Below are 24,704 nucleotides of genomic sequence, written 5' to 3'. Positions count from 1 at the left end.
GCCCTGCCCACGCCGGCGGCTGCGGGAGCACACGAAGGCGTCAGAGCTCTGTGCCGTGCATGACACAGGGCCCCCTCCTTCAGGGGAGGGTTCCAGAACTCTCCAGCCCCTTCCTCCCACAGCCCTAGGTCCTTCTGGCCCCTGGAGTGTGGTGTGGTCAGGACGGTGGGCAGCGTAGCCCCCACGCCTCCTTCCCAGCCTTCGTTTCTGCTGGTCCTCACTTGGTTTCCCACTCGGAGGCCCCAGTCGCCGCCATGGAGCTGCCCCCACCCCGGCGCTTGCCCGTGCCTGGAGGACTCGCCGGGCGCCTGGCGGTCCAGGCGCAGCCCCTGGTGCCCTCTGCTGACCGAGCCCCTCCCCGGAGCCGGCGGAGCCCGCGTCCCCGCTCTGTCCTCGCCGTGTCTGTCACGTCCTTGTGCCCTTGTTTCTGGGTCGTTCTCACTGAAGAATGGATTGAGTTGTTTGCAGACAGATGCGTCGTTTGTCCAGTAGACGTGTCCCGTGAGCACAGACCGGCCTGGGTGTAATTGCGGTAGTTTGTCCCCAAGAAACGTTGAAGTTTGACCCCAGCGTGGCCGTGTGGGAGGTGCTGGGGTCTCGAGGGGACCCCTCGTGCACAGATGAACACCTCCCGCCGCGCTGGGTGAGCCCTCGCGGGAACGCACGGCGCCCCACGAGGCCGGGCTGTGGCACGGACCCACTGCCTCGGTTTCTGTCCTGCATCCTCCCTTGCCACGTGCTCTCTGCACACACCACACCCCTTCCGCTCTCCACCCCGGGTTAAAGCAGCCTGAGGCCTTCTCAAAGGCAGCTGCCCAGTCTTGGACATTCCCCCAACCAGAACCGTGAGGCAAATGTCCTGTCAGTGACATTTTACATTCTTGTTTTATCCCAAGTCTCCAGAATGCCATGTGCATTCCCCACACACAGCCCACCTCAGTGAGGACCTGCCATGTCTTGGGGGCTTCGGCCACATGTGACCAGGGCACGGCCACACTGGGCGCAGGGGCCTCACGTCACGGCCACACTGGGCGCAGGGGCCTCACGTCACGGTCACACTGGGCGCAGAGGCCTCACGTCACGGCCACACTGGGCACGGGTCTCGCGTCACCACCCACACTGGGCGCAGGGGCCTCACATCACGGCCACACTGGGCTCAGGGGTCTTGTGTCACGGCCACACTCAGCACAGAGGCCTCACATCACAGCCACACTGGGCGCAGGGGTCTCACGTCGCGGCCACACTGGGCGTAGAGGCCTCGCGTCACCGGCCACACTGGGCGCAGAAGCCTCGCGTCACCGGCCACACTGGGCGTAGAGGACCTGGGTTTGGTTTCTCAGGTCGGCCTCACCACCGTGCAAACGGCGGAAGCTCCAGGTGTCCGGCTGCAGAGTAAACCTGCCAGAAATCACCTCTGGACTTTTTGGCAAGCAGAAGTTGAGAACAGGAAGCTACATTGTTGCTTTGTAACCGCGAACTCCGTTTTTCTGAGGTTGAGGGAAGGCTGTGTTTGTCCGGGCAGATGTTTCACGTTTGCTGGGAACAGCAGCCTCTCAGGGGCCTCCGGCCGGTGTGGTACCCACTGACATGCCAAGCCCCCTGCCTGGAACTGGCACCGGGTGCTGTGGCCTTGGCTGGCCTGGCTTCCAGGACCCCCTCAGGGCTCTTCCTGACGTCCCAGGGGGCCACCCGTCTGGCAGGCACCCGCCCGTCCCAGCGCAGAGGCACCAGAGCTTTGATGTGCAAAATGTAGGATGCTCGAAATGATCCCATAGAACTGCGTCATTTCATTTTAAAACGTTCATTCCGAGAGTTTCCTTGGTGATAGCAAAGATTTTTTTTTTAATTTTTGGCCAGGCACGGTGACTCACGCCCAAAGTCCCACAGCTTTGGGAGGCCAAGGTGGGTGGATCGCTTGAGCTCAGGAGTTCAAGACCAGCCTGGGCGACACGGCGAAACCCCATCTCAACAAAAAATACAAAAATTAGCAAGTTGTGCTGGGCCTCACCTGTAGTCCCATCTTCTCGGGAGACTGAGGCAGGAGGAGCGCTTGAGCCGCAGAGGTGGAGGCTGCAGTGAGCTGTGATCACGCCACTGCACTCCAGCCTGGGTAACAGCAAGACTCTGCATAAAAAATATATATTTATTAAAAGATGGGGTCTTGCTGCGTTGCCCAGGCTGGTGTCAGCACAGCACACTAGCCTCAAACTCCTGGCCTCAGGCGAGGTGCAAACTGCCACTGGGCTTTAAAATTTTTATTTAGGCCAGGGCAGCGGCTGACGCCTGTAATCCCAACACTTCGGGAGACTGAGGCAGGTGGATCACTTGAGGCCAGGAGTTCAAGAGCAGCCTGGGCAACATAGTGAAACCCTGTCTCTACTAAAAATACAAGAACCAGCCGGGCGTGGTGGTGAACACCTGTGGTCCCAGCTACTCGGGAGGCTGAGGCTGCAGTTGCAGTGAGTAGAGATTGAGTCACTGCACTCCAGCCTGGGCGACAGAGCGAGACTCTGTCTCAAAACAGAACAACATAAATTTTCTTTTCTTTTTTGTTTTTTGTTTTGTTTTGTTTTGTTTGAGACGAAGTTTCGCTCTGTCACCCAGGCTGGAGTGCAATGGCACAATCTCAACTCGCTACAAGCTCCACCTCCCGGGTTCAAGTGATTCTCCAGCCTCAGCCTCCCAAGTAGCTGGGACTACAGGCACCTGCCACTGCGCCCGACCAATTTTTATATTTTCTATAGAGATGGGATTTCACCATGTTGGCCCGGCTGGTCTCGAACTCCTGACCTCAGGTGATCCGCCAACCTCAGCCTCCCAAAGTGCTGGGATTACAGATGTGAGCCACCGCGCCTGGCTAATTTTGTAGTTTTAGTAGAGACGGGGTTTCTCCCTGTTGGCCAGGCTGGTCTCGAACTCCTGACCTCAGGTGATCCGCCTGCCTCGGCCTCCGAAAGTGCTGGCATTACAGACATGAGCCACCGCGCCCGGCCAACAAAACAAATTTTAAGGCTATGCCTTTGCCGTCAGGCCCAGGCACCCCCAGCCTTAGGTGCCCACAGATGTGACGTCGGTCCCTACAGGTTAGGTTAGAATTCCCACTTTTTTGGATTTCCTGTAAGTGGAGTCACACCGTGTGCACGCGTGACTGCCTCCCTTCACTGTTGCCGACGGACATCTGTGCTGCCCTGACCGGCAGTTTGTTCCGTGGGTTGCTGGTGAGGACTCCACTGGACTCACGGTACGGGCACCACAGGGCTTCTCCGTTCACTGCTGATGGACAGTCTGGGGCTGCTGTGCATGGAGCTGCCGTGAACACACACGGACGGTGCTGGACGGACGTGTCTGCGTTTTTCTTGGGTGGATGTCCAGGCCGGGAACGGCTGGCTGCGTGGAAGCCTGCGTTTAGCTCTGAGAACCTGCTCTGGTCTGCAAAGTGGTTCTGCATTTTCCTTCCCTTCAGCATGATGTGAGATTTTTACTTGGTGTTGTCAGTGTTTATTTTTATTTTTACTTTTTATATTTTAAGAGACAGGGTCTCCCTCTGTCGCCCAAGCTGGAGCGAGTGCCGTGGTGCAATCACAGCTCACTGCAGCCTTGACTCCTGGAGCTCAAAGGACCCTCCTGCCTCAGCCTCCTGAGTGGCTGGGCCTACAGGCGAGCGTCACCATGCCCAGCTAATTTATCATTCTTCTTCTTTGTAGAGTTGCCCAGGCTGGTCTCATAGTCCTGGGCTCAAGCAATTCTCCCGCCTCAGCCTCCCAAAGGACTGGGATTGTAGGTGTGAGTCACTGTGCAGTTTTTTCAGTTTTTAAAATCGTAACAGTCCTGGAGGGTGCAGTGGTATTTCACTGCAGTTAGAATTTTACTTCTCCATCTCTGGAATCTACAACCAGATGCACGTAGCACCCCCACCCCCACCCCCACAGTGTGACAGCCCAGAACGTCTCCAAACATTGCCACGTTTCCTGGGGGCACATCAGCCCAGACCACGGTGCTGACGTGGGCCCGTCTTAGCCAGCCGGCTTCCTCAGGATGGACAAGAAGCAGAAAGCCTTTGGGCTTTAAAGGGATCTACAGTGAGACGAGGTTCTCAGCCATTGTTTCTCCACCCGACGTGCGTGCTCACACACACAGCACTTCCAGGGACGTACGCAGACGCTGGCGTAATCTCAGTGTCGGTGATGTGGAAACGTCACCACCTTAGCCACCCAAGAAAGAAGATTAAAGTGCTAGTGAGTGAAAATGTCATGGGTTCAATGGTGTCCCCCCTAAAAGATATGTTGGTGTCCTCACCCCCAACCTCAGAACGTGGCGTTATTTGGAAACAAGGTCTTTGTAGATGCAAAGTTAAGATGAGGTTGTTGGGTGGACTTTCCTGCCGAAAGCTCATTTCACCGATGACCAGTCACGTAGAACCTGTTTTCACGACCTAATCGTTTACGTTTGAGGAAGTGGTTTCAACCTCTCGCCCATTTTTAACCCATTGCCTGTCTTCTTAATGGGTGCTGAGGGTTCTTAGTGTTTGCTGAACGTACGTCCTCAGTGAAATGCACGTATTGCAAATGCTTCTCCCAGCCTGGATTATCTCTTCATTTTCTCTGCAGGATCTTTCAAAGAACCAAAGATTTGGCTTTGGCGGCATCTGGTTTATCCGTTTCTTCTGCTGATTTGAGCCTCTTGTGTTACCTGAGAAACTTCTGCCCACCCCGTAATCACGAATGTTCTCCCTGGATGAGCTCGTGGCCTCTTTTGTGTTCAGCTCACTGAGGTCCGGTCTGAGGTTGGGAGTTTGCGTTTGGAGCCCGAGGCAAGGGTTGAGGGCCGTTGTTTGTAAGGACATCAGTGGGTCCAGTGCCATCTCTCATTTCCCCCACCGACGCCCCTGACATCTTCAGCAAACATCAAACCCCAGCCAGGCGGCTCTGCTTCTGCTCTCTGTTCTGTTCCGTTTATCTGTGTCTGCCCATAAGCCGATACCAATCAACCTTGATTACCACAGCTTTGTAGTAAATCTTGAAATCTAGTCATGAAACTTCTCCAACTTCATTCATGGTTTTCAAAATTGTTTTGGTTCTTCTAAGTCCTTTGTGTTTCCGTATACATTTTAGAATCTTCTGTGGAGCCAGGCATGGTGGCTCACACCTGTGATCCCAGCACTTTGGGAGGCTGAGCTGGGAGGATCACTTGAGGCCAGGAGTTTAAGACCAGCCTGAGCAGCACAGTGAGACCCCATCTCTACAAAAGAAATGTAGAAAAATGGCCAAGCATTGTGGTGTGCACCTGTCATCCCAGCTACTTGGGAGGCTCAGGTGGGAGGATCGCTTGAGGCCAGGAGTTTGAGATCAGCCTGGGCAGCATAGTGAGACCCCTTCTCTATGCAATAAGAAAAAAAAAAGTAAAAATTAGCCAGGTGTGGTGGCACACGCCTGTGGTCCCAGCTACCTGGGAGGCTGACACAGGAGGATTGCTTGAGGAGGTCAAGGCTGCAGTGAGCGATGATCGCAGCACTGCACCCCTGTTCAATGATGATCGCACCGCTGCACCCCTGCTCAATGATGATCGCACCGCTGCACCCCTGCTCAGTGATGATCGCACCGCTGCACCCCTGCTCAGTGATGATCCCACCGCTGCACCCCTGCTCAGTGATGATCCCACCGCTGCACCCCTGCTCAGTGATGATCGCACCGCTGCACCCCTGCTCAGTGATGATCGCACCGCTGCACCCCTGCTCAGTGATGATCGCACCGCTGCACCCCTGCTCAGTGATGATCGCACCGCTGCACCCCTGCTCAGTGATGATCGCACCGCTGCACCCCTGCTCAGTGATGATCGCACCGCTGCACCTGTTTGGACGACAGAGCAAGACTGTTTCTAAAAAAAGAAAAAAAATCACCTGTCGATTCTATTAAAAATTCTTTTGGGAATTTCACTGAGATAACGTTGAATTTAGAGATAATTTGGGAAACAATTTCATCATAACAAGATGGAATCTTCCAACCCATGCATTTGGTATTTTAAGTTTAATTTTTCTCCGCGGTATTATTTTCAGATCTTATGTGTACTTTGTTAAATTTGACCCTAAGTGCATCCTGTGGTTTGAAGCTGTTAGGTTATAAATTTCTTTTTTTTCTCTCTCTCTTTTTTTTTTTTTTGAGACTGAGTGTCACTCTGTTGCCCAGGCTGGAGTGCAATGGCACAATCTTGGCTCACTGAAACTTCCTGACTTCGCCTCCCAAGTAGCTGTGATTAAGGGTGCTGCCACCACGCCTAGCTGGTTTGTTTTTGTATTTTTAGTAGAGACGGGTTTTGCCATGTTGGCCAGGCTGGTCTCAAACTCCTGACCTCAGGTGATCTGCCCGCCTCAGCCTCCCAAAGTGCAGAGCTCCTGGCTGTGGAGAGAACACAGGAGAGTGTGGGGGCGGTGGCAGACGGGAGGCCCGGGGTTCCAGGGGAAGGAGGGTCAAGCCGGAGACCCCGGCTTCTCAGAGACCACATGGTAAGGACCCAGGCATGAGTCACCATGCCCGGCCCAGGGTTACACATTTCAATTTCCAATTGTTGGTTGCTTGTTTGTAGAAATACAGCCAACTTTTACGTATTCACTTTGTATCCTGCAGACTGGCTAAAGCTGCTGATATCTAGTAGTTTTTTTTTGTTTTTGGTTTTGGTTTTTTGGGTTTTTTTTTTTTTTTTTTTGGCTCTTTAGAATTTTCTGCCTCACAACTGTGTCTTTTGTGAGGCAAGACAGACTCTGTTCATTGTCTCGTGCCATTGTGGCGTCTGTTTCCTGCGTGCCCAGCTGCTTCTGTCTGGCGTGTTTTTGGGGGTCCCCGGCACTGCTGCCTCATCCGTCGGCTGCTCCCTGGTGTCCCGTGGCACGAGTGCGCCCCTGCCCTGTGCCCGCCTCTGGCCAGTGGACTTTGGTTTCTTATTTCTGGCTGCTCTGAGTAGTCACATGCAAGGCGTCTGTGGACGTGTGTGTTCGCTTCTAATGCCTGGGAGTGGAATTGCTGGGTTAATCGTTTAATTTTTGTGTCTGTGTTTATTTTTCCAGCCTGTCTCTTGTGTGCTCTTCTACTGGCACTTTCGGAATCTAGTAGAACCCGGTCATTTGTTATCTATTGGCCCCTGGCCTGACGAGAGCCCCTCATTCTAAAATCAAACTCACAGGGGCTCTGGACACATCAGGATGTTCTAGGGCTGAAGCGCGTGTGGGTGACATTGGCGTAGATGGTATTGTGTTTGCTGTTCACTCCACAGACACTGATTGAGCCCCTACAAGGTGTGAGCTTGTGCTGGTTTCTGAGGGCTAAGGAGACACTGTCTCTGTACACCCAGAGCTCCTGGCTCTGGAGAGAACACAGGGGGTGTGGGGCGGTGGCAGACGGGAGGCCCGGGGTTCCAGGGGAAGGAGAGTCAAGCCGGGGACCCCTGCTCCTCAGAGACCACATGGGAAGGACCTGGGCTTGGCCACCGGAGGGTGCAGCTCCCCTTCGTGCTCCCAGGGAGGCCCAAAGACGGGGTCTGGGTGGCTGAGGGGCTCCCCACAGTGGCCGTCAACTACTGGGCAAGGTCAAGCTTCTTCATGGCTGGACAGGACACAGACTGCTGTTCGGGGCAGCGGAGGAGAGTGGGGGTCTCCTGGGAAGGTCCTGGGGGGATGGGTTGAGGTTAGTACCACAACTGCTGTTGGCATTTTTTAAATTATTTTTATTTTCGATGATAAAATACACATAGAATAAAATGTACCATCTGAACCATTTTGAGCGTACAGTTCAGTGACGTTAAGTACATGTACATTATTGTGTACACACCACTGCTATCCAGAACTTTCTCATCGTCCCAGGCTGAAACTGTCCCCATGAAGCCCTGTCTCCCTCCCTCCAGCCCCGGGAGGCCTCCACTCTCTGTGAATGTGACGACTCTAGGGACCTCATAGAAGTGGCATTATGCAGCATTTGCATCTGTGTGACGGCGAATTTCACTCAGCACAGTCTCCTCAGGCTTCATACGTCGCTCGGCACGGCGTCCTCGGGCTTCATACATCACTCGGCAGGGCATCCTTGGGGTCCGTACATCACTCGGCACGGCGTCCTCAGGGTCCGTACGTCACTCGGCACGGCGTCCTTGGGTCCGTACGTCGCTCGGCACGGCGTCCTCGGGGTCCGTACGTCGCTCGGCACGGCGTCCTTGGGGTCCATATGTTGGCACGGTGTCCTCGGGGTCCATACGTCAGCACGGCATCCTCAGGGTCCGTACGTCGCTCGGCAAGTGTCCGTGGGGTTCATCCCTGTCCTAGCAAGTGTCAGATCTTCCTTCCCTTTGGAGGCTGAAGAGACCACACTTTGTTTATTCATTTGTCAGCAGATGCTGGGGCTGCTTCCTCCCCTTGGCTACTGTGAATGATGCTGCCGGGAATGTGGGTGTATGAAGAGCTCTTGGAGACCCTGCTTTCACTTTTTGGGGTCACACACCCAGAAGCAGAATTGCCGGATCCTATGGTAATTCTATGTGCAATTGTTTGAGGAGCCACCACACTGTTTTCCTATCGCAGTTATGCCGTGTTGCATTCCCACCAGCAACACGTGAGGGTTCCCGTTTCTCCACGTCCTCACGCACAGGTGTTGCTTTCTGTTTTTTTGATAGTAGCCTCCGAATGGACGTAAGTGGTATCTTGCTGTGGTTTCGATTTACGGTTCCCTAATCATTAGTGACGTTCAGTGTCTCTGTGGGTACTTATTGCCCATTTGTATATCTTATTTAGAGAAATGTCTGTTCAAGTCTTTTGCCCATGTTTATAATTGGGCTGCTTTTTGTTGTTGAACTATAGGAGTTCTTTATATATTCTAGATATTAACCTCTATCAGATATATGGTTTGCGAATATTTTCTTTCATTCCGTGGACTACTTTTTCAGTCTTTTTAATGTGTCCTTTGATGCACAGAAGTTTTAAATTTTGGTATACTCCTGTTTATCCAGTTGTTTTTGTTGTTGTTGTTGTTACCTGTACTTTTGTGACATCTAAGAAATCATTGCCAAATCCAATGTCAGGACGTTTTCCCCGTATGTTTTCTTCTAGAGTTTTATAGTTTTAGCTCTTCTGTTTAGTTCTGCGCTGCATTTTGTGGTGATCTTTCTCCCCAGAACTCTTAACACGGTTGCTAAGGATCTCACCACATCCTGGGTAGTGGTCCAGAGCATCACTGAGCACGGGTCAGGCACCTCGATGGAGCCGCAGGCCTCACAGGGATCAGACGCACAGTAAGGGTGAGGACCCGCTCGGTAAGCAGAGTGTGGCTGTGGAAAGCCAGCAGGAGCACCGAGCCCGCGGCTCACGGGCGGGGACGAGGCAGCACTCAGTACAGCGCGTGCAGAGCTTGGCTTTTCCACAGGCTGGGGCCACGTCGGGCCCGAGGTTCACCGGGGTGGGGTGAGCTGACCGTCGTGGCCACTGGCGTGTTTTGGTGCCTTCTGCTTCGTAGCTCTGTCCAGACAGGAAGTCACCGGATATGTGTGACATTAAATGGAAAACTCCTGGCCTTTTTTTCCCTGTAGAATTCGTGACAGTTTAACTTCACTCCCGCCCCTTTACAGAGGATTCCAGCACAGTTCCAAAAAATGTTTGGGAAGATTTCCTTTCTTCGAGGAAAAGTGAGTTTAAGAATCAGTGACTCTTAACGATTACACCTATCGTGTACCCACAAAAATTAAAAAATAGAAACAAGAGGAACAAGGAGTCTTGATTTTAATTTGTATTCCTGCCTTAGTGGTTTCTCCTTTCATTATGAAGGTTTTTAAACTTTTATTCCGTAATTTTTTTCTCTGTTCTCTTTTTGTCACTTTTCAAATCTATGTTTTTCCCCTTTCAAGTAATTAAAAAGAAGCCCAAGGCATTGCACAGTGTCTCGTCTCTAAGTCACGTTAGGGTAATGAAGGACCATGTAGCTGACAGCCTCCCACCCCGACAGAGGCAGAAAGATCCCAGAGGGGAAAACGGAGGCACCACCTCCTAAAACCCAGTACTCACCAGTGTGTGAAGAAACTGCCTGAGGCCAGGAAAAGAAGCACCTGAAAAGATAAGAGGGACAGCGCCCAGAGCTCCACTGTGCTGAGACCCTCACAGTCCGCAGGCACTGGGTGTGAATGCAGGGGACTGGGAGCAGTCAGCCCTGGACCAAATGATGCTCCAGCCTGACCTGGCAGATGCTGGGAGGAAGAACCAAAAGGAACAGACTGTTTCCAAGTGACTGTGTCCCCGGACAAAGTTCAAGAATGTTTATATGACACAAAAAATACCCAGCAGAAACAAGATAAAACTCACAATGTCTGCCTTGCAATAAAAATGAATAAGTCAGACACGCAAAGAAGATGGAAAATGCAACCTATAATGAAAAACATTTTAAATTTGTGTTAATCCTAACAAGTGTTTGGCAGACACGTATATTAAAACACTATATTCTATATGTTCAGAAAGATTGAGGAAAAATTGAACATTTTATGTAGATAAATGGAGATATGAAAAAGACTCAGATGAAACTAATAGAGATGAAATCTACCATGTCTGCGATAAGAAATACACAGAATGGAATTAACAGTAAATTAGACATTACAGAAGAAAAACGTAGTGAACTTGAAGATACAGAAATACAAATGATCTGAAATGAAACAAAGCCTGTGCATGTGAGAGTGTGTGTGCGAGTGTGTCTGAGTGCGTATGTATGCGTGTCTGTGAGAGTGTGTGTGCGAGTGTGTCTGAGTGCGTATGTATGCGTGTCTGTGAGAGTGTGTGTGCGAGTGTGTCTGAGTGCGTATGTATGCGTGTCTGTGAGTGTGTGTGCGAGTGTGTCTGAGTGCGTATGTATGCGTGTCTGTGAGAGTGTGTATGTGAGTGTGTCTGAGTGCGTATGTATGCGTGTCTGTGAGAGTGTGCCACAAGTGGATGAGTGCATGTAAGTACGTTCGTGACTGCATGTATGTGTGTGCATGTGTGAGAATGTGTGAGATGCATGTGAGATGTCGTGTGTGAGTGCATGTGTGTACATGCATCTGTGTAGTGTGTGCATATGTGTGAAAATGTGTGTGGGCAAGTGTGTATGAGTACATGTGTGTGCAATGTCTGTGAGTGCAAATGTGTGTGTGCATCTGCACGTGTATGTGTGTGTGCATGTGTGAGAATATGCGTGTGGGCAAGTGTGTGAGTGCATGTGTGCGTCTGACTGCATGTGTTTGTGTGTGTGCGTGTGTGAGAATGAGTGTGTGCATGTGGGCAAGTGTGTGAGTGCATGTGTGCATGTCTGCATGTGTGAGTGCGTGTGTGTGTGTACGTGAGTGCATGTGTGTACGTCTGTGCATGTGTGCGTGTGTGCACGTGTGTGAGTGCATGTGTGTGTACGTGTGCGAAAGCATGCGTCTGTGTGCCTGTGTGCATATGTGCGTGTGTGTGTGTGCATGTGAATGTGAGTGCATGTGTGCGTGTCTGTGTGTGCGTGTGTGTGTGCGTGAGTGCATGTGTGCGTGTCTGTGTGTGTGCATGTGAATGTGAGTGCATGTGTGCGTGTCTGTGTGTGTGCGTGAGTGCATGTGTGCGTGTCTGTGTGTGTGTGTGCGTGAGTGCATGTGTGCGTGTCTGTGTGTGTGCATGTGAATGTGAGTGCATGTGTGCGTGTCTGTGTGTGTGTGCGTGTGTGTGTGCGTGAGTGCATGTGTGCATGTCTGTGTGCATGTGAATGTGAGTGCATGTGTGCGTGTCTTTGCGTGTGTGCGTGAGTGCATGTGTGCGTGTCTGTGTGCGTGTGTGTGTGTGTGAGTGCATGTGTGCGTGTCTGTGTGTGTGTGCGTGTGTGTAAGTGTGTGTATTATCTGTATTACCCCGGGTTTCCCACTCACGGGAGCATGTGCCGTCTGTGCACAGGCACGGTTTGGCTGCCTCCTTTCCCAGCTGGATATCGTTTGTTTTGCTTTCTTGCCAAGCCGCTCCGGCGAGAACCCCCAGCACGGTGTAGAGTACAAGTGGTGAGATGTTCTTGTCCCTGACCTTAGGGGAAGCTTTCGGTATTTACCACTGAAGTGTGACCTTGGTTGTGGGGATTTTGTAAGTGCCCTTCATCGGGTGAAGGAAGCTCCCTTCTATCCCAGAGTTGATAGTGTTATCATGGAATGGTGGTTTTTCTGAATTTATTGAGATGATCATGTGGGTTTGGACCTTCATTGCATTAATGTGGTTGGTGGATTCCGCTGATTTTCGTATGTTGACCCATGTTTACAGTCACGAGGTGAGTCCACTCAGCCGTGGTGGGTCCTTTCTCTAGGATGGAGTCCGTTTGCTGGGGTTTTTTCGTTTGCCTCTGTATTTACAAGGGATATCGGCCTGTTGTTTTCTTGTAGGATTTTGTCTGGCTTTAGCGTCAGGGTATTGGTGGCCTCAGAATCGTCTGGGAAGCGTTCCCTCCACCTCTACTTTTGGAAGAGTTTGAAGGATTGGTATTAATTCTTTGCACATTTGGTAGGGTTCAGGGAAGCCGTCTGGCGCTGGGCTTTTCTTTGTGGGGTCTTCTCTTGCCGCTTATTAGTGATTCATATTTTCTATTTCTTTTTGAGTCAGTTTTCATGGTTTACATCTTTCTAGGACTTGTGTGTTTCATCCAAGTTATCTCATTATTCTCCGTATCCTTTTATGCTATTTCATGGTTTTCTCCTGATTAAAAGGAGCATGTTTACTTTGGATTTCCACAGAAAACTTTTCCGTCTATCAGAAGCAGAGAGGAGTCCTTTTGGTGAGGCACAGCCAGTGAGCTCGGGAGTGAGGCCTGCAGGTGGGACTGGGTTTGGCCGCTGGTCTCCCCTTGCCTCCTCCCCTCATCTCTCAGCCGTGGGGCCCAGACACGTCAGCTCTGTCATGAAGCCCCTTGAGCCCCTGTCCCTATGGAGAAGGGACACGGATTCGTCTGTCACTGTCTCGTGACACTTTGTGGAAATAAACTGTAGATTGTTTGTGACAAGCTGTTCTTTTCTGCTAACTCTGTCAACGTTAATTGCTCCTAGGTTTTCACCGCAAATGGTCCAACGGTGATCATGCCCACCTGGTTCTGTTCGCGGGCATGGTTTTCCCACGTGGGCCCCTTTGACGAGGGAGGTCAGGTAAGGGCCGAGAGGCGGGAATCGGGTCCCTCCCCCGGGCTTGGGGCCCTGTCCTCTGTGTGTGGGCTCCGCACACTGGCCACCCTCCGCTCTGCCATGCCCCTCCTGGCACCCGCCAGCATCTCAGTTGTTTTGCTGAAAGCAGGGGGTTTCTGCGTGAAGGCTGTGGACGCCCCGAGCATCTGCACCTGACCTGCAGCGGCTCCAGGTGACCATCCTGGTTTAAAAGCTATGTGTGGGAAAGCACAGAACACGGAAGCTGTTTGCAGAGCTGTCTCTGGGACGATAGAGGAAGAAGAGGAGCCCATTCTCCTCACCAGGGTGCACCTGCAGGCATCCGTGTCCCCGTCCTCCCCGTGGGGGTGCATCTGCAGGAGTCCATGTCCCCGTCCTCCCCGTGGGGGTACATCTGCAGGAGTCCATGTCCCTGTCCTCCCCGTGGGGGTGCATCTGCAGGCATCCATGTCCCCGTCCTCCCCGTGGGGGTGCATCTGCAGGAGTCCATGTCCCCGTCCTCCCCGTGGGGGTGCATCTGCAGGAGTCCATGTCCCCGTCCTCCCCGTGGGGGTACATCTGCAGGAGTCCATGTCCCCGTCCTCCCCGTGGGGGTGCATCTGCAGGCATCCATGTCCCCGTCCTCCCCGTGGGGGTGCATCTGCAGGAGTCCATGTCCCCGTCCTCCCCGTGGGGGTGCATCTGCAGGAGTCCATGTCCCCGTCCTCCCCGTGGGGGTGCATCTGCAGGCATCCATGTCCCCGTCCTCCCCGTGGGGGTGCATCTGCAGGAGTCCATGTCCCTGTCCTCCCCGTGGGGGTGCATCTGCAGGCGTCCATGTCCCCGTCCTCCCCTCCAGGGTGCACCTGCAGGAGTCCATGTCCCCGTCCTCCCCGTGGGGGTGCATCTGCAGGAGTCCATGTCCCTGTCCTCCCCGTGGGGGTGCATCTGCAGGCGTCCATGTCCCCGTCCTCCCCTCCAGGGTGCACCTGCAGGAGTCCATGTCCCCATCCTCCCCGTGGGGGTGCACCTGCAGGCATCCATGTTGCCCGTCCTCCCTGTCAGGGTGCGCCTGAAAGCGTCCACGTCCAGACCGGGCCGGCTCTAGCCTCTGCCTCCCTGTGGGGACTGAGGAGCCCAGGGCTGGCGTGTCACCAGCAGAGAGCTGGCCACGTTTGCCCATGCTGGTCTCTAGTTGCAGGGAGACTGGACACAGAGACCAGTGGAGGGTCCTGGCACAGGGTTCCTGGGGGTCCAGAGACCCCAGGCCAGTGACTGAGATTTGGCCTCCACCTCCTACTCTTGTGACAGGGACCAGGTTCGTCTGTCCTGCCCTGGGCCTCGGCGTCCTCATCGGGACAACAGGGTCAGGCGCTCAGCAGCTCACAGGGGCCACATGGAGCCTCACGTGGGCCTGGCCACACCAGGGTCCCCACTGCCCCGCTACCTCGGACCCTGGCCTGGGTGTCCCTCATGGTCCAGGTCTCTGGGGTGCAGACAGGGCAGAGCCGTGTTTTCCCGGGTGGGGCAGGCGCTCAGCCTGCAGCTCCCCATAGTTAATCTCCGGGACACCGATGGCGGTGGGTGTAGCCCCAAGCAGGTGCGGCCAGGAAGCGCGGCCGTCGCTGGGGCCGGCAGGAAGCCGTGTGGGAAATGGTTAACAAAAGATGTTCCATGGGGCCGGCAGGAAGCCGTGTGGGAAATGGTTAACAGAAGATGCTCCATGGGAAACACTGATTTAAGGATTTTTTTTTTTTTTTGAGACAGAGTCTCTCTGTCTCCCAGGCTGGAGTGCAGTGGTGTTAGCTCCCTGCAGCCTCTGCCTCCTGGGTTCAAGCGATTCTCCTGCCTCAGCCTCCCGAGTGGCTGGGATTACAGGCACACACCACCACGCCCGGCTAATTTTTGTATTTTTAGTAGAGACGGGGTTTCACCATGTTGGCCAGGCTGGTCTCAAACTCCTGGCCTCAAGTGATCCGCTCGCCTCAGCCTCCTAAAGCACTGGGATCATAGGCAGGAGCCACCACATCCGGCCTGATTTCAGGATCTTATCATCCTTAAACTGTGGCCGAGCAGCCTCAGGATTCAGAAGTGCATGAGGCCGCAGCCTGGATGGGGAGCTCCTCAAGGAAAAGCCCATCCCTCCCTTGTTCTGAGACCAGAGAGCAGGACCAGGCAGGGATCAGCGATCAGGGCCAGGGGCCAGGGATCAGAGCCAGGGATCAGCGGTCAGGGCCGGGGACCAGGGATCAGGGCCAGGGGTCAGGGATCAGGGCCAGGGGTCAGGGATCAGGGCCAGGGACCAGGGATCAGCGATCAGAGCCAGGGACCAGGGATCAGGGCCAGGGACCAAGGATCAGAGCCAGGGGTCAGGGATCAGGGCCAGGGATCAGCAATCAGAGCCAGGGACCAGGGATCAGGGCCAGGGGTCAGGGACCAGGGCCAGGGGTCAGGGATCAGGGCCAGGGGCCAGGGACCAGGGCCAGGGGCCAGGGATCAGGGCCAGGGGTCAGGACTAGGGGCGAGAGATCAGGACCAGGGACCAGGGATCAGGACCAGAGAGCAGGGATCAGGACCAGAGACCAGGGATTAGGGCTGGGGACCAGGGATCAGGACCAGAGACCATGGATCAGGACGAGGGACCAGGGATCAGGACCAGAGACCAGGGATCAGGACCAGAGACCAGGGATTAGGGCTGGGGACCAGGGATCAGGACCAGAGACCATGGATCAGGACGAGGGACCAGGGATCAGGACCAGAGACCATGGATCAGGACGAGGGACCAGGGATCAGGACCAGAGACCAGGGATCAGGACCAGAGGCCAGGGATCAGGGCTGGGGACCAGGGATCAGGACCAGAGACCAGGGATCAGGGCTGGGGACCAGGGATCAGGACCAGGGATCAGGGCTAGGGGCCAGGGCCTGGGGCTCAGGGATTAGAGCTGTGATGGGGCCATGGCTGGAGCAAGTGAGGGCTTTGGGGCCTGAGGAGGCCTCGGGTGACAGGGACAACAGCAGTGTCGGCCACCAAGACGGGGATGGACAGTGTTTCCTTGGCTTCTGCCAAGTCCTCTCCAGAGAAATGAGAAGAGCAGAAGTGACAGGGCGCCCTGAGCCAGACGCTCGGTGTGGGGCTGATCCTCAGCTCCCTCTCTGTGGGCCCCGGGGTAGAGCAGCTGAAGGGCAGGCGGCCAGGACAGCAGGGGACCAACCGGGTGGACGTGGGTGGTGCGGAGCCTGAGGCAGCCAGACTGGGAGGCCAAGCCAGGGCCAAGGGGGCTGCAGAAACGGTCGCCAGGAGCCGAAACATGCAAGACAGGGAGATTCCTGACTGGAAAGTGCATCCACTTCTGCGTTCGCAGAGGAAGGATGGGAGGGCAGATGAGTCTGAGATTTGGAGGTGGGCGTGGCAGCGCCGGAAGACACCCACCTTTGGTAGGGGGTCCTCTGTGGGCGACCATCATAGGCCCTTAAATAAGAAAAAACCTGATGTTTTCTTGGTTCGAAACAGGTTTATAGCCGGACATAGGGGCTCATGCCTGTAGTCCCACGAGCACGAGGCAAAGGCAGGGGGATCGGTTGAGGCCAGGAGTTCAAGACCAACCTGGGCAGCACCAGGAAACCCCATTTCTAACAAAACGAGACACAGTGAAAACAGGTTTCTGAGGGCAGGTCTGGCCTGAAGGAAGCTTATCACTGCCACAGGAAGGACTCAAGCCACCACCCGGCGCAACAGCCACGCTTCCGACGTTTTCCTGTCTGTGGGGCACGTTCCTAGGGTTGGACGCAAGCGAGGCCAGGCGCGTGTTCGGTTTTGTGAGACAGGTCCCCGGGCGCCGCCGTTGGGCCCCCGTCCCCGCCGTCTGCATGAGAAGTTTCCCATCCCTCAAACTCCTCACCAGCCCCTCGCCAGACCTTGTTGTCAACTTTTTTTTTTTTTTTTGAGACGGAGTTTCTCTCTTGTCTCCCAGGCTGGAGTGGAATGACACAATCCTGGCTCACCACAACCTCTGCCTCCCGGGTTCAAGCGATTCTCCTGCCTCAGCCTCCCCAGTAGCTGGGATTACAGGCATGCACCACCACGCCTGACTTTTAGTATTTTTAGTGGAGACGAGGTTTCACCATGTTGGCCAGGCTGGTCTTGAACTCCTGACCTCAGGTGATCCACCCGCCTCGGCCTCCCAAAGTGCTGGGATTACAGGCATGAGCCACCACGCCCGGCTGGTGTTGTCAACTTTTTAACGTTGCCTGTTCTAGTTGGAGTTCGTGGTTTCCTACTGTGCTTTCATTCTGCACTTCGAGATGGCTAACGATGTTGAAGGACATCTCACGTGGTGACGGCCAGCTTCTGTGTTATTTTGTGGTGTGTCCGGCTCGTCGGCCTGTTGTCTTCTCGTTGTTGGATTGCGGGTGCTCCTGCTGGACGTTTACTTTGTGAATATTCCCTCCCATTTTGGTCTCTCTGTCTGGGACCACCGCTGCCCCCAGGTGCACTGCTTGTCCCGGATTCTGCCCTCAGCCCCTCCAGGCCGGGACTTTGGGTTTCCATGCCCTCCTTGCCCTCCTTGTCCTCCTTGCCCCTGCAGCACCACTTCCCCAGGCTCTGGCCACACACAGTCTCCTCTGAAGGTGCTGGCTGCTCAGCCACGGACAGCCTGGAGCCATCACCTGCTTTTGACTTTTTAAATTTCTCTGCACATTGAAGGTTTGCATTTTGGTCTAGTGGTTATCTGTGTACTTAACCCTTTTCTAAACACCTTGAATCCCCCATATGTTGCCCACACAACAGTCAATAAGATTGTTGGTTTCCTATTTTTTTTTTCCTTTTCCCCTCCTCCTGTCCTCCTGTCCTCCTTTTTTTTTTTTTTTTTGACGGAGTCTCGCTCTGTCGCCCAGGCTGGAGTGCAGTGGCCGGATCTCAGCTCACTGCAAGCTCCACCTCCCGGGTTCACGCCATTCTCCTGCCTCAGCCTCCCGAGTAGCTGGGACTACAGTCGCCCGCCACCTCGCCTGGCTAATTGTTGTATTTTCAGTAAAGACAGGGTTTCACCATCTTGGCCAGGCTGGTCTTGAACTCCTGACCTCGTGATCCACCTGCCTCAGCCTCCCAAAGTGCTGGGATAACAGGGGTGAGCCACCGCCCTGGCCCTTTTGTTACACGGTTTCTACTTAGGTCCGAGGACAAACATCCATATACTAGTCTTGCACCCTTGTCCCGTAGTCTCCCACCTGCAGTCACATCCGGCGTCCACCGCCGCGGCTCTGGCCGGGTGTCTGGTCCCCATGTGGCTGGAGCCACAGCTCTCTGTGAGGCCGCGCTCGTCAGAACTGCGTTCCTGGAGCCTGAGGCTGGAGGAAGCCTCTGGCTGTGCGGGAAGTTCTTGGTCCGTGCACTGTCGCCACTTCGTGTGACTGTTTTGAGAAGTCTGGTGCACAGTGAATCTTGCCTTTGTAAGTTTTGTGACCGTTTTGCCTGGAGACTCTGAGAATTATTTTTTATTGCTGAAGTCTAATAGTTTCACCAGGATCTGCCTTCAGGTTGACCTGATGGTGCTTTTCAGTGTGTAGAAACAGATCTGCTTTCATTTCTGGAAATTTTTCTTGGATTGCGGTTTTAAATACTAGCTATGTCCATTGTGGGTTTTGTTTTGTTTTGTTTTGTTTTGTTTTAAAGACTCCAGTTCTACATAGGTAAGATTTTCTTAGTCTTTCTAACTTACCTTTTCACTTCATTATATAATTTCTGTTTTCCTTTCTTCAATGTCCCTTATTACATTTTTAATTAAAGTCTATTTTCTCTTAAGGATCTTGTAATTTAGCCTTCATTTTTCATATATTTTGTTCCTTTTTTTTTTTTTTGGAGACAGGGTCTCACTCTGTTGCTGAGGCTGGAGTGCAGTGGCTCAATCTCAGCCCACTACAACCTCTGCCTCCCAGGTTCAAGCAATCCTTGTATCTCAGCTTCCCAAGTAGCCGGGACTACAGGTGCGTACTACCACACCCAGCTACTTTTTTCATTTTTGGTAGAGACTGGTTTTGACATGTTGCCGAAGCTGGTCTCGAACTGCTGGGCTCAAGCAATCCACCCCCCACCTCAGCCTTCCAAAGTGCTGAGATTAAAGGCATGAGCCACCACACCCAACCCATTTTGTGTCTCTTTTTTTTTTTTTTTTTTTTTCAAGTAGAGATGGGGTTTCACTGTGTGTTAGCCAGGATGGTCTCGATCTCCTGACCTCGTGATCCGCCCACCTCGGCTTCCCAAAGTGCTGAGATTACAGGCGTGAGCCACCGCGCCCAGCCAATTTTCTCTCTCCTTAAAATTTCTTTTTTTAATTTAATCGACCCAATTTTGTATAAAAGCTTCATTGAGGTATAATTCACATGCCATACAATTCACCTATTAAAATGTGCAATTCATTGTTTTTTAGCAAATTTATAGGGCTGTGCAATCACCAGTCACCACTACCATCTGATGTTAGAACATGGTCATTCCCAAAAAAGCACTTCCTGTACCCAGAGGTGCGCCTCATCCGCCCCCTGCCAGCCCCGGCCAAGCACTAACGCACTTTCCTCAATGCTCTATTTAGACGCACCCCATTAGGGTCCAGTTCTGCACTTAGTCCTTGAATTTCTGATTCAAGATGGGTCTCCGCCACCTCCCCGCACACCCCACCCCATAGCCTGAAACACTGGTGGAGGGTGTGGAATTTATCTTGGCGGGTTGTTCACGGGAGTCTCTGTTTCCTGGTTTGGAGGTTTGTTGTTGCTGTGGGGGACAGGCTGAATTTTTATCCATGGAAGTGTTTCCAGTTTTTAGTTTTCTCTGCTGGTTTGGTGCAGAAGACTTAGCGTCCTTGTGGCCCACGGACTCTGATTGCTGGGCCCGGGCTGGAGCCCTCCCCGTCTGTCCCTGCGTGGTGACTGCTGCTTCCTCCTGGAGGCTCGCGCTGGGGACGGGGCTCTGGAGAAGGGCGCGCGGCGGTGGGGACGGGCCCTGGGGAAGGGCGCGCGGCGCTGGGACGGGGCCTGGAGAAGGGCGCGCGGCGCTGGGGACGGGCCCTGGGGAAGGGCGCGCGGCGCTGGGACGGGGCCTGGAGAAGGGCGCGCGGCGCTGGGGACGGGCCCTGGAGAAGGGCGCGCGGCGCTGGGGACGGGCCCTGGAGAAGGGCGCGCGGCGCTGGGGACGGGGCTCTGGAGAAGGGCGCGCGGCGCTGGGGACGGGCCCTGGAGAAGGGCGCGCGGCGCTGGGGACGGGGCTCTGGAGAAGGGCGCGCGGCGCTGGGACGGGGCTCTGGAGAAGGGCGCGCGGCGCTGGGACGGGGCTCTGGAGAAGGGCGCGCGGCGCTGGGGACGGGCCCTGGGGAAGGAAGCGTGTCCCGGATTCGGCTTCCTTTTGCCTCTCAGGATTGGAGCCTCCAGAGCCTCTGGCCCGGCCTTCCTGGGAGTGGCTTTAGCTCGCGCTCTCCTCCTCCAGGAAGTTCTGGGTGCTCCATCCCCAAAGGCTGCCCGGGATGGTTCTGTGAGCAGGTTGGGGCTGGGCAGCCACACTTCCTCCGCTCTCGGCATTTCCCTGATGCCTTTCTGGGTAGTGACGCATCCCCTCTCCCTGCACACCACAGGGCAGTCCAGGCACCTGGAGGGTGATTGGGAAAAGCCTCGGGGAGGAGTGAGGCCATTTTGGGTCCTCAGGTCTCAGCAGCAGCAATCAGGGGAGGGGAGAGAAAAGTGGGACAGACCCGCTGAGTCCCCCTCCTCCCGGGGCAGAAGCACCACCCAGGAGCTGCTGTTAACTAAATTCTCACTTTACTGCCAGAAAATAAGAAAACCCCAAGGGTCAGGTTCTTCCTGGTGATAGGAAGAGAGAAGCCGTTCTCACAGGACAGAAAAGTCTGGTGGGAATGCCTGCAGAATGTTCCAGAGCAGAGTCCCCACTGACATGGAGATGTTCGTGGATCAGCCCCGTGGGCTGAGGTTCAAGTTTCTGAGTGTGGACAAGTGAGCGGGGCTGGCACAGGCCCGGGGCTGCCTCCCCGCTGCTGGGCTCCCCTGCGTGCAGCCCCTCGCGCCCACCCAGCACCACCTTGCTCTGCCCACAGTCGGCACTTTGAGTCCCTTGAGCTTCTGGGGCCGCAGCCACTGGCAGGAAAGGGCGGGGACGGAGACTGGACAAGCCGTCCAGGATCCGCAGCTGCAAGACCCGGACCCGCCCAGCCCCTTTCCTCGGCTGCCTGTCGTCCGCTTTGCCCTGAGACCTTTGCTGCCCAAAATGGAATTTGGGGCAGCACCGAGAACCAGCACACCCTCCCTTCCCCTCTTTCCCGCCTGTGGAGAAGCTCAGTTGCTCACTTCTGTTAGGGTCGCCACCTCATGTCCCTGTTGAGCCTCTAAACTGGCTTCTTTGCAACAAAAGCGTTTCCACCAGTCCCTGGCTGGCCAGCTGAGCACAGGTGCATCTGGGGCAGGCACGCGTTTCCCGCCCCGGTGATGCCACTGCTCCCACCCTGCAGGGCGTCCCGGAGGACCTGTTGTTCTTCTACGAGCACCTCAGGAAGGGCGGCGGCGTCGTCCGTGTGGACCAGAGCCTCCTGCTGTACCGATACCACCCGCGGGCGGCCACGCACTCCGTCCTTGAGTAAGTCGGCCCCGCCCAGCCTGGGACGCCCCGGAGGCCAGGAACGGGGGAGGCGCCCAAGGTCGGGCCGGGGTTGATGGGGCCGACCCCGGAGGCTGTGGTCAGGCTCTGCCTTGAGACCCAGGGTCCAGTGGGACACAGGGAAGCTGCACATCCCGAGGGTCGGGGGCTCGGGGTCTGCAAAGGAGCGTTTCCCAAGGGTGCCAAGGGTGAAGGCGGAACGGCCTCCCCTAGTTCCCAGAGGTAAAACGACCACGCACTGGGTCATTTGAAACCCTGTGCTCCCTTTAACCCGACGGGAGTCTCATGAGTAGGGTCCGGCTGGGTCCACAGGCCTGGGTGCCACAGCTGCCATGGAGGGTGGCGGAGGCTTGGCCAGGAAATCATGGTGCCCAGTGAGGACGAGCTCAGTGCTGCAGGGCCCGGCTCCCTCTCCCGCGTCACTGTCAGGCTCGGCCACGTGGTCCCAGGTCCCTCCCCCGTGTCACTGTCAGGCTCGGCCACGTGGTCCCAGGTCCCTCTCCCGTGTCACTGTCAGGCTCGGCCACGTGGTCCCAGGTCCCTCTCCCGCGTCACTGTCAGGCTCGGCCACGTGGTCCCAGGTCCCTCCCCCGTGTCACTGTCAGGCTCGGCCACGTGGTCCCAGGTCCCTCTCCCGTGTCACTGTCAGATGCGGCCACATGGTCCCAGGTCCCTCCCCCGTGTCACTGTCAGGCTCGGCCACGTGGTCCCAGGTCCCTCTCCCGTGTCACTGTCAGATGCGGCCACATGGGCCTGGGTCCCTCTCCTGTGTCACTGTCAGGCACAGCCACGTGGGCCTGGCTCCCCTCTCCCAGCTCCCTCTCCCGTGTCACTGTCAGGTGCGGCCACGTGGGCCTGGGTCCCTCTCCCATGTCATTGTCAGATGCGGCCGCGTGGGCCCGGCTCCCTCTCCCGTGTCACTGTCAGGAGCGGCCACGTGGGCCTCTACAGCTCACAGGCTCCTAACTCCAAGGTCTGTGGCTCCAGCTGGTCTGGGGGTGCCGCGTGGCTATGTTGGAGCCATGGCAGGGGTGAGGCAAATCAGGGTGAAGCGACGTGCATCTGGAATTCCTCCCTTAGATCCGGGCGGGACGATTCCTTCCTTAGAACTGGGCAGGACACAGAAGTCTCGGCCACCTGCCTGCCGCGTGCCGCAGCGTTAACTTGGAATGCAGGCCGCTGTCCGGGACTTGTGTCTTGGCCCCTGTGGATACTCAGGGCCCCCGGAGTCTCAAGACCCTAACCAAGGTCCTCTGTGGGTGTGGGAGCCGCGAAGGTCCCGGGCTACTGTGACAGGGCTGAGACTCTCGGCAAGTTCCCAGCTCCCCAGGGGGTTTAGGTCACAGGTCACAGGTGGGGCCGGGGTGTTGGCAGGAGGGTCACGAGCTTCCCCACTGGGGGCATCATCCTCACTCCCGCCTGTTGAGGCCACCCACATCTACAGTCCTCTTCTCCCCCGTCCACACTCCTCTTCCTTCTCCCCCGTCCACACTCATCTTCTTTCTCCCGCGTCCACACTCCTCTACCTTCTCCCACGTCTACACTCCTCTTCCTTCTCCCCCATCCACACTCCTCTTCCTTCTCCCCCGTCCACACTCCTCTTCCTTCTCCCATGTCCACGCTCCTCTACCTTCTCCCCAGCCCACACTCATCTTCCTTCTCCCCCGTCCACACTCCTCTTCCTTCTCCCACGTCCACGCTCCTCTACCTTCTCCCACGTCCACACTCCTCTTCCTTCTCCCCCGTCCACACTCCTCTTCCTTCTCCCCCGTCCACACTCCTCTACCTTCTCCCCCGTCCACACCCCTCTACCTTCTCCCCCGTCCACACCCCTCTACCTTCTCCCCCGTCCACACCCCTCTACCTTCTCCCCCGTCCACACTCCTCTACCTTCTCCCCCGTCCACACTCCTCTACCTTCTCCCCCGTCCAACTCCTCTACCTTCTCCCGCGTCCACACTCCTCTACCTTCTCCCCCGTCCACACTCCTCTTCCTTCTCCCCCGTCCACACTCATCTTCCTTCTCCCGCGTCCACACTCCTCTACCTTCTCCCACGTCTACACTCCTCTTCCTTCTCCCCCGTCCACACTCCTCTTCCTTCTCCCCCGTCCACACTCCTCTTCCTTCTCCCATGTCCACGCTCCTCTACCTTCTCCCCCGTCCACGCTCCTCTACCTTCTCCTCCGTTCACGCTCCTCTACCTTCTCCTCCGTCCACGCTCCTCTTCCTTCTCCCCCGTCCACACTCCTCTTCCTTCTCCCCCGTCCACACTCCTCTTCCTTTTCCCCCGTACACACTCCTCTACCTTCTCCCCCGTCCACACTCCTCTTCCTTCTCCCCCGTCCACACTCCTCTACCTTCTCCCCCGTCCACACTCCTCTACCTTCTCCCCCGTCCACACTCCTCTACCTTCTCCCCCGTCCACACTCCTCTACCTTCTCCCCCGTCCACGCTCCTCTACCTTCTCCCCCGTCCACGCTCCTCTACCTTCTCCCCCGTCCACGCTCCTCTACCTTCTCCCCCGTCCACGCTCCTCTACCTTCTCCCCCGTCCACGCTCCTCTACCTTCTCCCCCGTCCACGCTCCTCTACCTTCTCCCCCGTCCACGCTCCTCTACCTTCTCCCCCGTCCACGCTCCTCTACCTTCTCCCCCGTCCACGCTCCTCTACCTTCTCCCCCGTCCACGCTCCTCTACCTTCTCCCCCGTCCACGCTCCTCTACCTTCTCCCCCGTCCACGCTCCTCTACCTTCTCCCCCGTCCACGCTCGTCTTCCTTCTCCCCCGTCCACGCTCGTCTTCCTTCTCCCCCGTCCACGCTCGTCTTCCTTCTCCCCCGTCCACGCTCGTCTTCCTTCTCCCCCGTCCACGCTCGTCTTCCTTCTCCCCCGTCCACGCTCGTCTTCCTTCTCCCCCGTCC

General features: G+C 55.7%; 1 protein-coding gene across 50 annotated transcripts in view; it reads left to right on the top strand.

Moving 5' to 3' along the window:
- The window catches only part of B3GNTL1 (UDP-GlcNAc:betaGal beta-1,3-N-acetylglucosaminyltransferase like 1), a 144,438-nt gene that overhangs the window by 99,592 nt on the left and 20,142 nt on the right, over nt 1-24,704 (top strand). For 34 of the 50 annotated variants that reach the window (XR_012426391.1, XM_074021131.1, XM_074021129.1 and 31 more), the window contains 2 exons: nt 13,045-13,140; nt 21,642-21,766. Coding sequence is in view for 49 of the 50 variants with exons in the window: in XM_074021131.1 (XP_073877232.1) it covers nt 13,045-13,140; nt 21,642-21,766 (221 nt within the window). In the remaining variant the exon portion in view is untranslated. The remainder of the gene's footprint in view (nt 1-13,044; nt 13,141-21,641; nt 21,767-24,704) is intronic. The other 16 variants (XM_074021127.1, XM_074021123.1, XM_074021117.1 and 13 more) reach the window with 1 other exon arrangement.

This window comes from Macaca fascicularis, chromosome 16 (genome assembly GCF_037993035.2).
Source record: "Macaca fascicularis isolate 582-1 chromosome 16, T2T-MFA8v1.1".
Classification (NCBI taxonomy): domain Eukaryota; kingdom Metazoa; phylum Chordata; class Mammalia; order Primates; family Cercopithecidae; genus Macaca; species Macaca fascicularis.
This window is presented reverse-complemented; position numbering and strand designations above follow the sequence as displayed.